The 15,166-nt window shown below is 41.0% G+C and overlaps 1 protein-coding gene across 1 annotated transcript in view; it reads right to left on the bottom strand.

Moving 5' to 3' along the window:
• Window positions 1-1,225: 1,225 nt before the first annotated feature.
• Exoc6 (exocyst complex component 6) overlaps window positions 1,226-15,166 on the bottom strand; it is a 131,778-nt gene continuing 117,837 nt past the window's right edge. The window contains exons 17-18 of the mRNA XM_036179024.1: window positions 3,504-3,616; window positions 1,226-2,336 (exon numbers count right to left, since the gene is read on the bottom strand). Of these exons, the coding sequence (XP_036034917.1) occupies window positions 2,204-2,336; window positions 3,504-3,616 (246 nt within the window). The 3' untranslated portion in view covers window positions 1,226-2,203. The remainder of the gene's footprint in view (window positions 2,337-3,503; window positions 3,617-15,166) is intronic.

Genomic DNA, 15,166 nt, shown 5'->3' with positions numbered 1-15,166 from the left:
GTGCCAGCCCCTTCATGGTGAACCCTTTGCCTCCGGAATGCCCTTACGGTCTTGGGTCAGCGCTCCTAGTGTAGAAGCTGCGAGCAAGGCTGAAAACTCACCGCGCTGCCAACCACCGTTCGCTGCCAACCACCGTTAGGATTCCCGGAGTTGCGGACCCCTGCCCACCACCTTCTCTCCTCCACTCGGTTAACCCTTCTCCGCCTACCCTCCACACCTTTATATAGATACTGCCTCCCTCCCTAGGGACTGGTCCTGGGTCAAACAAAGTGACGTGTCTACGCATATTTAAAGGATCCCATTCAGAGTAATGACTGGAAGCAGTGGGCAGTGGCGGGCTCATCTCGCGATCCAAATAAGGAGTGGCATCTGGGCGGGGACTGTGTCCCTTGCGCATCCTCCGGCGGGGCCGCGGTTTTGCACTATAACTTCCACGCTCTTGGTGCGAGCAGGAGCACAGCCAGCATGAGAAGCCCACGAGAAGTAGACACTCTGCAAGCGGGCCATGCTCTTGGCCCACCTGTCCCAAGCCATTAGCTTCCTCTCTGGTCCCCCACCCTCGAGCCTTGAGAACCCTGGAGTTGCTTCCCTTTGCTTGGTCTCTTTCAGGGAAAGTGGGTTGTGACGCCAGCGTTCCTGAACTGGCTGAGTGAAGAACTTGGAGCCAGCCATTTCAGGGAAGCTTCAGGAGATGGTAATTTCGCTGCCCCTAAAATTCACAGGGGCGCCCAAAGTCTTCCAGAAGCCGTTTATCCTGGCACAGCTCTGGTCTGGGGACCAAACCAAATTCTAGCTTCTTTTCAATTGCACTGCCCATCTCCGGAGCCCGCCCCCTACCCCCTACCCCCTTACCCCCAGGGGCTGACAGCTTGCTTCTTGAGCTTTGCTCCCACGGGATATGGAAGTTCCTCTTTCCAAATCCCCAGATGCCTGGGCCAAAGCCAGGAGTCTTTCCCAAGTACCCAGAAAGTGAGGGGCAGTCACATTCCAACATATTTAGAGCTCCCTGCTCACCATGCCTAACTAAAGTATAGAATGCATTGTGTCTGAAGAATTATCCCATTTTTTCTGTAATAATTTTAAAATGTTAAGTACTCTGAGTATTTTGTCAAGAGAACAAATTTGTCTTGTTTTGTGTCATGCCCATTCTGATAATTAGGGAATAATGGGCCTTTTCTGGAGGAGGCTGTTTAAATGAGAAACTCTGAATATTTGAAATAGACTCTTCAACAACTCTAACCCTTTTTAATGTTTTATCACAAAGTCCAGACATGTAAGCACAGCTCTTCATACTTATTTTACAGAGTCAGGTAGTCTACAGCAAAAATCCGGGAAAATGCAAAGGGGACATTTCAGCATAATTACAACGGAGAGTAAACAGAGGTCAGGGTCCCAGGTCAGCTGTGTCACTGTGAGTTAGCCGAAGGAAAATGTACATTTGCTGTAGGTTTTCAAGTTCAGCTGACCTGGTTTGTTTCCACAGCACACAGCACTGAGATCTACTATCAGAAGAGCATCCACCTGAACCCCGTTGGAACTCAGAACAGCTACAGCCCCTTTAACTTAAACCAAACTAAAACCTTAAAACTGGGGTCAGCTACAAGAAATACTGCATCTTTAGGAAATCCAAACCCTTCCTAATCCAAAACTCTTCATATTCAGAATGATTAAGCTAGCCAAGTAGAGCAAGTCATTGACATTCCTGGTGAGCTGTGTTTGAGTTCAGGAACTTTCAAGATCTGTATATTTCCTCCTCAGAATCAGCAGAACTAAACATTTTAGGCCTATGAGTCAAACTGAGGTGAAAATAAAAAGTCCAACAATGACAGCCAAATAGTCCCTTCTCAGGAGTGCCTGCATCCCAAACTATAATGACATGAGAGAGGCTCTTTCAAGCTTAAGAAGAAAGAATACTTACAAGCAGAGACACAAGTTTCTCTAATATTTGCAATCAGTTTCATACACGATTTATTGGATTTATATATTACACTTTGACTTTTCCTTTAAAATTGAAAAAATTAATCTTACATTTTTATATATAAAATAGTATTCAATTATTTAAAAATCCATACAAAGGATGTTTGTTACCATGACTTGTTAAGCCCTCATCAGTGTATTTCCTCCACTGTATTTCTGACTTCTGTAGACAGTCTCATGACCAGGGCTGGCCACGGAGAAGCGCTCAGCCACGGGCCTGAAGTGTCTACGTGTGCTGGGACACACCCGTCACCAAGCCTCTGAGCTGCCTCACCACCGTCTCTATCAGCTTCTGCCTGTCTCGGTCACCCTTCCGGAACTGGGCGAATATATTATTCTTCTTGCTGGCGTCCTTCATCCTACAAACACGTACAAACGTAAATGCTGAAAAAGGGAGGCTGCTGCCGAGGACTTCCTTCTTTCTTAACATGTTCTGACTTATCCAGCACCAACTCTGTGCTTGAAATGAAAATCGGTGCTATCCAACGCACATGGAGCTAGGGAGGGCGCGATGATCTGGCATTAGGACACAAATCTAAGACACCAGCTTTCAAATACCGTGCTGTTGTCGAATATCAAGCCAGGAGGTTTATTAGAATACTCTACATGGGCGCTAGTACGTTCACAGCAAGACCCCGTGAAAGCGGAAACGGCATTAGAACATTTTAAAATGTACTGGTTTTGCTTCAGTAGTATTTCATGACATTATAAAATCAATTTATAAATATTGTGAAGACTTTCTTACATCCTTTCAAATCAAATAACCACAAATATTTTGAAATTTGGGAAAATAACATATAATAGTAACATAAAACTGTACATTTTAATGTTACACTTTAAATAAACTATGATCGAGTGAAGAAAGTTTGCCACATAATGAGAGAAAAGGAGCACTATGTTTAGCTGGACCAGCAAACCCCACTGTCTCGCTTTATACAATATCGTTTTCTCAACTCATGTATTTCTCTACCTGCAAAAAAATCCAAGACTTAGCTACTACTGAGGCAAACATTCCATTTCTGGGCCCTATTTTGTTTTATTTTTAAGTAGCTCCAATTCTTATATCTGCAAGTAAACACTGTTCTCTCCAGCTGGGGGGTGGACTCAGGCCCTAGCACAAAGCTTCAACAACTGTGCTATACATTTCAGGCTTCCAGTAACATATTTTAAAGCAAATTGAGCCTGAGATTTTCAAGATGCATTAGGAAAGAAATGTTTTTCCTCACATATATAATCAAGATAATTCTGAAAGGCAAGAAAGAGACCTATCTTTTGTTCATCAAAACAGACTGAATTTCTCTCCTTCCCTCCCACCTTTCACTCACTATAGCTTCAGCTCCCTCAAACTCATGATCCCCCTGCTTCAGGACTGGCACATGCCATTACATCTTGCTGTACTGACTTTTAAAACTCCATCTAGACATTTCTCTTTTCAGAGAAATTTTTAGTTCTTTATTACTGAATCAAACCTTGTGTAAAATGCTAACTAAAATAAAAACCCAAACTATTTTTGAGAACATACTCACTTCTCCAAAAGAGTAAGGGCTGTGTGTGGATTCACACGAAGGTACTTTGAAGCTGGCTGTCCATAGTCAGCTAGGTAAGTGGACCAGTCCCAAACCATAAACAAGTCAAGGAGCTGAGGAAGAGGATGAAAACATCATGTCAGCTTTTGGACATTTACTCACATATAAATCAAGAATATTCTTGGTTCATTTCCATGTGGTTTTCTTTGTACAGATAAATAAGGAAATTCATTTTAAGAACACAACTAATGTACTTCACAATCAAAATCATATTCATTAGCTTTTATTTTGGAATTGCTACAATTGTCAGTGGCTGCTGTTCTAATAATTTATGACATTTCCAAACATCACACTCTCGCAATCACATTAGCACCTGCACTGATGTCTAAAGGTTTTATTCTTGTGCACTGCCCCCACTCAGGCAGCAAGGCTCGTGCCATTCATTAACTGTGTATGGAATCGGAGAGCAGAAGTATGTTTACCTTTCAAAGAAGCTGTTCGCAGCCAGACTTCCCTAAAGCAATTTAAAGCAAAAGCTCAGATAATCTCAATGAAGTGCATTAAACAACTTCTGCTGGGTTCTCCTCTGTGACAGATCTCAGTAGCACCATGAAACTCTGGCTTCAGGACTTGGCTTGTTAACTCTAGCCAATCATTTTGTGTAAACAAACAACAACAACAAAAGACATCCTTTGTTTTCCCTAGTGTCTCAAAACTGACTATTTGCTTTATAAACTCCATTTAGTATCATTGTCAAATATTGTTATAATCTTTTAAAAGCAATGCCAGGCCTAACCCAAAGCATCCACCTCCTCACCCACCTTTAGAGCCCTAATCCCGTTAAGCCATTTAAAGCCGACTTCCTATTCCTTCCTATCTGAATTGTTTCAGAAAGCTGGATGCTTTACTTACGATTCCCTCAGTTTTTGCATTCTTTTTAAAATCAGACTTTATAAATAAGGTTTCTCTTGCTTTTGCTTTCCCACGAAGGAAGCATTTATATTTACTCACAGGATGCATGTGTGGAACCAGTAACACTAAGAGGAATGAAAACCTTTAAGGTGGCCACCAAAAGAAAGATTAGGGGAAACCAACTTTTTCTTGGGAAGGCGAGGGGCTGTCTGACTCCTCTTTCTCTTCCCTCCATCAATTTGCAACTGTTATACAGACAGACTGTTGTAAAAGGTGGAAAGTGCAATAATGAAAATATGAACCACTAACAGAAGCTGTTTATTTTCAGACGAGAACATTCTAGGCCGTAACAGAAACTGAAACACTGTTATAGAAACTCTAATGAAACAATATAAAGATACTGTTTGACAATGGAAAGAGAATGTATACATAATTTTTTATTGCTGTTTGGTAACAACAACAATACATTTTCCCAAGGAACATTAATTTCATACACTCAATGATGATAATGTAATAGATAGACTATCATTCTGCAGAGGATTTAAGAACCTTAAAACAGCGATTTTCTTTTTTTTTTTTTTTTTTTTGCCAGAGCTGAGGACTGAACCCAGGGCCTTGTTTGTGCTTGCTAGGCTAGCAAGCACTCTACCACTGAGCTAAATCCTCAATCCCGAGCAATTTTCTTTGAATTGGTAATAATACTTGTAAGAGAGAAATTATAAGAAAAATAATAAAGGTGAACAAAAAGTTATGCACAGAGAGTAATTTCCAATATTTTATTAAGTTACAGAAAAAAATTAAAACAGTCTAAATCTCAATATCAAGAAACTTGTGCCTAGTGTGCATGAGGTCTAGGTTCAATGTTCAGTACTATCACCAGGAAAAAGAGGATAAACTGATTAAACAGTAAGAGAGAACTTTACAATGACTATCACACGCTTAATAAAATCATTTACATAGACTTTAAATGGCTCAGGAAGATAGTTTTGTTGTCTACTGCTTCTTTATTACAGAAAACCCCATAAATGGAAGGAAATTTGAGTTAATATGCCCATGGTGTTACTTTTATGGTGGGGCTACAAGTAACTTCTTTATTGTCATAATATTCTACAGTGGACATGCTTCAACACTAAAATTAAAAATAGTATTTCTGTATCTGGAAACATGTACTCCATTAACAAATAGTGTGTGTCTACAGAGTTGTCAGCAAGAGTCTCTCTGTGAAGGCTTCTCCTTCTGGTCTATGTGTGGTCCTATGGCCGTGGCCGTCCACACAGTCTGCAGAAAGTAACCACCACATACTGGCTGTAACAGCCCCTGCTTCAGTGCCATTGGCAAGTGACCTCTGGGAGGTGGAAGAGTCTGCAAACAAGGCTTCTTCTTTCTTTGGCTGCACTACCACCTCCAGATGGGGAAGAAAGAACCTATCTACCGAGCCACTTACAACTGTGAAGACATGGGGCCCTTCTCCAGAAAAGAATGTCTTTCCTAAATAGAAATACTATGCTTATAATTTGTACACATGACCAGACATCATATGCATACTCACTGCAAATCACTAGAAATTACAGAAAGTATAAAATTTAATGTACCTACTAGATTCTAATCTATACATTTCACATTAACATTAAATACTTTATAAAATATGTATCATGTGTAATTCAGGTATTTATGGAAACCTGTGTGTTAAAGTTTAAGGAACTCAACATCAATGTCAGATATCTAGATAAAATTTACTTAATCATTCAACAAATGTTTATGGCCCATCTACAATGTACTACATACCATATTAGGTACCAGAAGATAGCATAAAAACTAGATACTGTCCTTTCCCTCAAGGAGTGTACATTATTAAATGGTGATAAATTAACAAAAAAAAACAAATTATATTTTGATGCTAACATAAAGAAATTATTTTTAAAACATTATTCACACAAACCCTAATAATCTGAGCTCTACTGATACAGGAGGAAGCTACTGTTAGCTTACTGTGTAGAAAGGTGGAAACCACACTTGCCTGCTACTCTCTTGCCTGTGACTCTTGGCTCCTGACTGTCCACTGGAGCACTACTTTAGTGTCTGTCTTAAAGCACAGTGGGTGTGGGTAATGAGGAAGAATGGGGTCCGAAAGCATGCTGATCTCATAGTCAAATCCTTTACATGTGCATATGGACTTTTCAAACTCACAATGCTGTTGAACTAAGGAAACACAAGCCAAACAAGCCAAACAAACCCTGACAGCGCTGGCGACTCACTTTCTTCCACCATCTCTCCCAGGCTTTCACCAGGCTATCGATAGAGACGGTGAATCCTCTCGTGGTCTTGGAGCAGTAGGTGCAATAATTGATAAAATGATCTTCCACGAGAAAGCAGCTCTAGTATTCTGAATGGCTTACCAATGACATCATCCCTAACGATCAAGTCTTTTTTTAACTTTTTGTTGTTGTTGTTCTGTTTGTTTTTTAAGATATCATGTCGACATGTAGCCTTGGTTGGCTTGAAACTTGCTACGTAGATCAGTCTAGCCTTGGATGGACCACTTTTAAAAGTCCATCTTTACTGAAATGAAAGGATAACACAAGACCAGGCCTTTATTCCAGGGTCCCACAGGCTTCCACATAGGCCTGTTCTAACAGAAGCAGCATAACCCTGGTTTGCAGAGGAAGGCCTAGAAAGAACTTAACTGCCCTACTGTCAGACTGATGGAAGGGGAAGGGAGGTAGAGTACTAGCCAGGAAACACAGGACTCAGTTTCACTCTACACCCTGCCACTGCCCTAGGGACTGCTTTTCAGAGCTGTCCAGGGTTCATAGGATGCTGCATTTTAACAGTAAAGCCCCCACTAGAGAAACATCACTTTATTTCAAGTTTTACTTCCTCAGATAGCAGTGAACAAACAATACATTTGTAGCAACCACATAAAATGCTTTAGTCTTGTAAAAAACAACAACAATAAACCAGTAAGACATGGTCTCAACAGGTGAATTTATTAGTTAACATGATATGCAGAGTACAAAGATGGATGGACATGAACAAAAATAAAACATCACCACGATATCCAAAAGCAACTTCACAAATGCTTATTAAAGGATAAAGTAGGGCACATGATAATGATAATCAGTATTAAGTTCTGTAAGTGGGTTAGTCCCAATAGCCAAGTAAAACGAATCTTCAAGTCTTTTGGGGAAATAAGTATGGAACACATAGAAGCAAGCGGCCAAGCAGTGTGTTTCAGTCCCATCTCATCGTGGCCTAAAAAAAATCACTTGAAATTAGCATCCTCTTACAGTAAGGATGCAGCTATCCTCCAGAACAACTGTTGAACAACCCCTCAAGTGTATTTATGCCAGTCTCTGTAAGTGAGTTCTAAATTTTACTTCCTTAGTGCTCCCTGTGTATCCAGCAAACAAAAGGATCAGCTTCAGGAATGAAATGGTTGCTTGGGTGGTCCTATTTATATGCTCAAAATCGTTGAATCACTGAGGAATTCCTTCACGCTGATCCATTTAGCTGGCTGACAGTTTCCCATCCTATATACTGGTTCTGAATCTGTAGATTTTGGGGTCTCAAACCTGTTGAGATCACTTCGTGCAAATGACACAGTGAATGCCGGCAGACTTAAAACCCTTCCTTGGAGCTCTTAAGAGTGCCCTTTTGCCTTTGTAAAACTGAATCCACAGTGCTGGTTCATTTTCCCTTGAATCTGGTTTAGTTTTGTTTTGGGTCTTTCGGATTTTGCTTTTGAAGCACCTCAGGGGCAGTGACCCAAGACAGAAGATAAATAGAGCCAAGCCAACCTCAAGAGAGAAGCAACTGGGGACACCAGGTTTGCTTTTGTGAACAGTGACCTGGGGGCTCAGGGGCAGCCTTAGTCCCCAAGTTCCTTTTTCCAAACACTAAATCCACCTGGGACTTCAGGGTCACTTTGCAGATTCCAAAAGTAAACCAGAAGATCGTTTTTCCCTCATCTTCAAGAAACAAAGCTGATACAAGGTTCCCAGTGCACTTCAGAGACTTAACCACAGCCAACTCCTAAGCCCAATACAACACTGAGGCCGAAAACACTTGCCCTTCAAACAAATCCGCAGTAATTGGCTACTGGGAATTAAAGAAGAAAGGTCCTATTGACCTTTCCTCCAGAATATTTGTCTTTTCTAGATAATGGTGTCAAATGAGCGCCATCTGCTTTCTCAAGCACTAGACTTTCCCTTTTCTGTGAAAACACCATATTAAGAAAACTCTAGATAAAGCTTAGGAGAGAACTCTAGATAGAGCTAATATAAACTTAGTTAAAATCCATACAAGTGGTTAGGGATGTAGCTCAATTGGTAGAGTGCTTGCCTAGCATGCTTGAGGCATTAGATTCAATACCCAATACCTCAGAAAACCCGGCATGGTGGTGCAACCTGTAATCCCAAAACAGGAACAGTAGAGGCAGGAGTTCAAGGTCAGCCTAGACCACAAACGACCTGCTAAACCTGAAAACTTGGAGAAGAAAGACCAAATCCATGGCTGTCCAATTGAAGCAAGCTTTATTTATTACTAGCTAGGACAATGTACACTGGCCAGCTCCATACCTGGGACTCCCAGAGGATGGCCAAAGCTATGTTGGTCAGGTGCCTATACAGACCAAATCCACAAGGCTATGTATGGTACTTCCTGCCTCCCTCCAATGGGGCAAGTATACATCCTGAGGTACTTCTTGTCTATACATCTCCTACCTACATGTGACCAAGCACATCCCGTGCAGTTGGGGGAACCAACCTTGTTTACTGCAGCGAAATCACATGACTTGTTATCTTACAAGAATGCCACCCCCCCAGCATTCCAGGAAGTTATCTGTCCTTAGGTTTTACAGGTTAACTTTAACCCTTACAGACCCTGTTTCAAAATACAAAACTTTTCCTTCAATCTCTTTTTCTTGCCTCGTGTTAAAGGCCTTCAAGCTGTCTTCACCCAAGCCTTCTCTTTTCAAATGTCCACTTTCCGTCAGTGCCTCTCTGTTCCCTCTGTGAGGACCACAGGTGAGCTCAGGGTGCCATGTGCTTTATCACCCTTTCATTCACTTCACTGTGCAAGTAAAATGTCCTTGGAGGGCATTTGCCAGCTTCCCTTCTTCTTCTTCTTTTGATTATTTCAACTACCTTCCTTTCTTCCTCTCCCTACCCTCTCTCGTTCTGTGTAGCCCTGGCTGGCCTGGAACTCTCTATGTTAGCCAGGCTGGCCTCAAACTCAAAGCAATTCACCTGCCTCTGCCTCCTGAGTGCTGAGATTAAAAGTGTGTGCTCCCACAGCAATCCTTCCTTAGAGTATTTGCAGTGCTCAGTTATGCTATATGGTAGTGCTAGGCAATCATTAGGTAAGTTTAGAATTTCAAAGAGGCAAATAATGGCAATAAACACATATAGATTTATAAACTTTAACACTTGCCAAAATTCCTGTGGCTGTCATAGGTAAAGTAACATACAGTAACATGTATAAACTTGTATGTTAATGTATTAAAATTGATTTTTTCAAAATAATACAAAGAAAATAATTATATCATAGATTAGATATGGAGCATATCACAGAACTAAGGGTTCACTACCACCCTCAGAAGAACAACACTAACTCAGGCTTGCCTCTGCTAATTTTAGATGTACACTGCTATCACATAAAGAGCTTACCTTACTTATGAGACCTTCCTATTTATAACAGATATTTCAAATTTTTTCTCCTCACTTTTATAACTTTAATACAATTAAAGTTACATCATTAAAATTGTTTTTTAAAAAGTAGTTTTGAGCTGTACTGCACAATTCACCCACTTAAAATCAGTGGTTTTCAGTATATTCATAACGTCTGACACCCATCTTGATGCATTTTAGAGTTTGTTGCCCAGCCCCACATCTACCAGAGTCAGAGCAGTGGATGACAACATGGGGTGTGGTCTGTCATAACTGGCTTTTCACTTAGTGTGTTCCCAGGCTCACCACACTGTAGCTTCTATGAGCACTTCCTGCCTGCTGTTGAATTCCGTTCCCCATATCACACTTTAATAATCAGTTGAAAACATTTGGTTCTTTTCACATTTTAGCTATCATCAATAACCATTTATGTACAATTTTTTGTAGATATAAATTTCCATTTCTTTTAGGTATATACCTACACACACAAGAGTAAAAACTATCAAAATAGTCAACATACCTCTAAAATATTAATAATTCATTGTCATTCTGAAAGCTGGATTACGCTAGGTAATGGTTTACCATGTGCTACAGATGTGGAGAGCATTTTGAAACCAAAGCTTGGCTTCTGAGGCTCCCTTCTGTAAGCCCATAATGGCACCACCTCAAAAACGCCAAATAAACACTGCCAGTCATACATTTCATTTTCTGTCCAGATTCATTCCATCATCTGCTGCACTTATGTAGGTCAGTTCCATGAAGCTCAGAGTCCCAGTACTAAAGGATCAAACCTTGAACCTCAAGAGGCACTGACTAGACTTGCGATTCTGTCTGATGAGTCATTTTGATTCGGTGCAGGGCAGAAGAAAAGGACAGACGTGTGTGACCTGAGTTTAGATGAACTAGAGCAGTAGAAGGCAGTCTGGATTAGCTGAGGAGGAAACCATGCTGATGTCTCTGTGCGGAAGGATGGACTAGACTGGAACCTGCTCTATGAACTTCTTCACAGTGTGACGCCAAGAAACAAGGACTGAAAGGAATAACTATTTTCACATCTAAGAGAATCGAAGTGGGTGTTCCATCAACCCCCACTCCCACGTGAGATAATGGCTGTGATTTATAACAAAGTATAAGAAAATGTGGAAAATCTAACACCTGGGTTAATTTAATCCTCAATAAAATGAGTCACGTATATTTTACTCTAAAATTTAGTAAGTCTAATAAAATTTATAATTTGTCATATAAGTACTGGTTATGGCTTAAGGGAATAAACTAAATTAAAATTAAAAATACTTCAGACACCAAAATGTCTGAATGGCATCTTGTCATTTCCTTATTTAAAATGGAACTCAGAGCCTATAATCCTAGCACAGGGAAGATAGATGAAGAAGGATGAGGAGGCCGAGGCCACCCTCAGGTACACAGCAACTTTGAGACAAGCCTGGGCTATATGAAACCCTGTCTCAAAAAACAAAACAAAAAAATGGAACTGAAGGCATTTACAGATGAAACTACGGAAAGCAGATCCCAACCGCCTTAGGCAGAAGAGTGTGCATGTTCACAGCGGGAGACTCAGTCTAAGTCTTGTAGGAGTTCCTCAGAGAAAGGTAAAGCTCAGAAGACACATCAACTCATCGCTCTGCTTTAGAGATAAGGTCTCAGCTGGGAGCGCCAGACTTTTCCATTTGTCCTGGAGCCCACAGGGAATGCAAAGTGAGCTGGACTACCAAAGGCAGGGTACTGGGCAGTAACAAAGCAGCACTTATGGTCCCCATTTAACAGAAAGAGTGCCATGGCACTAAAGCACATCATGCGCGCGCGTGCGCGCGCACACACGTGCACACTCACACACACACACACACTGAATATTCTACTATTTTATATGTAAGGGACCTGTATCCTCAGCCATTTCTTCTTTTCTGTAATAGATTTCATTATCTTTATTCAAACAATTTAAAATATGTATTTATTTTTCTTGAATCTAAAAGGATTTATTTATTAACCTTAATTAACCATTTACTTTCCAGATCTGATTGTATATATAATTATCTTTTGTCAGGTATAATGATTTGCTTAGAAAACATGTCAGAACACTTGCTACTTAATCTGTTTTAAAGAGACTGTCTTTCCATACCCTCAAGCATAATTAAATACAAGGGGTAAAAAGGCAGATAGCGAACTACTAAGTCTGATTCACTAATGCAGTGTTCACAGACTGGAAGCAAGGCTTATGTTGGGCCCAGTGTTTAGTAACAAATTCCAGAGAGATAAGAGACAACTCTGCAACTCTGTGACGATTGCACTTGAAGATGCAGCCGAGTTAGGAAGTAGCTGTTGGCACAAAGCAACTGGCACCATATCCTTACTAAGTGCTGTAGCCAGAAAATATCAACAACACGGAGAGGAAGACTTACTTTCTTGGAAAGATAAATGTAGATCAATGATTGTGATCCAAGTCCTACCACACTCTACGGTAAGGACTACGGACGGAGGAGGACACAACCCAGCATCTGACCTCTGGGTAACCTAAACAGGAAATCAGGACAGTCTAAGCCCAACAGGCTGTGTCATCCTGTTAGGATAATTGTTTCCACTGATACCTTGCACAAACAGCTCACACTAGGCCACCAGAAAAAGACTCCAGCCCCAGTCTCTTTGTAAGGGCAGAAACAATGCCTGGCCCAGTGCCCTCCATATAGGTGAGGAGGTAAAGCCTGGTTCATGATAATTAAGAACAAAGAACAGAAGAGAGAGAAAAACGTGGAAGTTGGAAGTTATCTTCTAAGTATTTTACAGACTGTCTAAAAAATTCATAAAATATTAAGTAAAACTTCCTGGCAAGAACCTGGGGTAATTAAGAGACTATGATTCAAAGAAAGACTTGATGAACATTATAACTTAAAATAGGTCAGCATATTTTAAGGAACAATTTTTAGTTATCTGATATTTAATTATGGTGCATCAGGATGGTAGAAATTAGAGTTTTTAGAAAACCAAGCCCTCCATTTTCTTACGGAATAAAACTCTTCTTACTTATCTTGAGGTAGGGTAGAAAGAAGGAAGTCAGAAAGGAGCCGTCAGCCAGTAGAGAAGCAAGAATCCCGGCACAAGGCCTTTCTCCCCAGTTACAGACCTACAGCTTTCTAGGACTCCCACTGGAACCCCAGTGGAGAGAAGATGTGCAATTTGGGAGGCCTTGTGCAAGCCTGGTGGAATTATAATCTACAGATGCTATCCAGGGCCACCTTAGAATCTTACTGAAAGTGAAAAAAGGATAAGAAAGGTTTCTTGGCAACATGTCTGTATTATTTATTAATGTTTGTTTTTACAGCTCGACCAGTTTGCCCTCCCTTCTTTCTTCCTAGTCCCCCACCCCTCCCCCCACCCACCTACTCAGTCCTCCTCCTCTGTTTCTTTTCAGAAAAGGGCAGGCCTCCCAGGGATATCAACCAGCAGTGGTCTATCAAGTTGCAGTGAGACTAGGCACCTCCTTTCCTACTAAGGCTGGATGAGGCAATCAGGTAGGGGGAAAGGATCCCAAAAGCGGGCCACAGAGTCAGAGAGAGCCCCTGTTCCCACTGTTAGGAGTCCCACAGGAAGACCAAGCTATAAAACTGTCACATGTATGCAGAGAGCCTAAGTCAGTCCCACGCAGGTTATTAGTAACTTTTTGAGATGTAACTTGAGCCATGAAAATGGTACATATGGCTAATACTATGTCAGCTGATTGCTACTCTTCTTTAGGACCCACACCCATAGCTGAGTGTATGGTACTTTCTTCTACACTCCCCTGGGAAGGCAAACCCATACTTGGACATGTCTTTCTTTCTGAGTGCCTCTCTCTCTCTACTAACCCTCATGCTCACATCTATATTAAATATAAAAATGCCTTTGATATAATCTCTAACTCTGCTTCATCATACTGGATAGTCTTCTCTACATCAAAGCAATGGAATCCCAGTTTTCTCTGAGGAACTCCTCAGGCTGCTGAGGGTGACAACATGTAGCTGTGTCTCTGTCCCCTTAACAGTAACAATCTGATGATTTCATTTGAATAAGATAATGCTTACAAAATAAGGTTTTGCCAGACATAGTGGTGCACACCTTTAATCCTAGCACTGGGAGGCAGAGGCAGGTGAACCTCTGAGTTCCAGGCCAGCCTGGTCTACAGAATGAATCCCAAGACAGCCAGGGGTACACAGAGAAACTCTCTCAAAAAAAGAAAAACAAACAAACAAACAAACAAATAAATAAATAACAGTCATTTACCTCTCACAGTTCTGGAAACATTCCATAAAAGACACCAATATTGCCTACCAATTGTTTATGCATTATTAAATTCCTATCCAACCAAGTTGCAAAAAATGAAGCTACCTGCATTTTTAATTAACCATTTAAAGGAGTTATAATTTGGGTCTTGTGGTGGTTTGAAAGAAAATGGCCCCCAAAGGGAGTGTCACTTTTAGGAGGTGTGGCCTTGTTAGAGAAAGTGTGTCATTGTGGGGGTGGCTTTGAGGTCTCTTTTGTTCAAGCTTCCCTCAGTGTGACAGTCAGGTGTCTTCCCGTTGCCTGCAAGATGTAGACTCCCAGCTACTCCTCCAACATCATGTCAGCTGGCACACTGCCATACTCCCCGCCACGATGACAATGGACTGAAGCTCTGACACTGTAAGCAAACCACCCCAGTTAAATGTTTTCCTTATAAGGGGTGCCATGGTCATGGTGTCTCTTCACAGCAATAGAAACCCTAAGACAGGTCTCAACTTCTGTAATAAAAGGATCATGATAAGCACTACATTTGACACTATAATGATCTATTCTTTGTATTAAAGAAAATCATAAATGTAATAGGAAAGATAGTCACACAAACATAACTACCAGCTACTGTGCTAATCATATCAATAGTGCCATGCTTGGCATTATTAGAGCTAGTGTGTTAATTACATCAATAATAATAATAATAATAATAATAATAATAATCATGGCATTATTAGAGCACACTGCTTGGAGAGGATAGACAGAGGACACCAGAAACTATCTTGTGGAGATCAGCAGACTGTGTCCTGCTCTACATTATTCCACATA

This window comes from Onychomys torridus, chromosome 1 (assembly GCF_903995425.1).
Source record: "Onychomys torridus chromosome 1, mOncTor1.1, whole genome shotgun sequence".
NCBI classification, from domain to species: domain Eukaryota; kingdom Metazoa; phylum Chordata; class Mammalia; order Rodentia; family Cricetidae; genus Onychomys; species Onychomys torridus.
The sequence above is the reverse complement of the archived record's forward strand: the minus strand, read 5'-3'. Positions and strand labels throughout refer to the sequence as shown.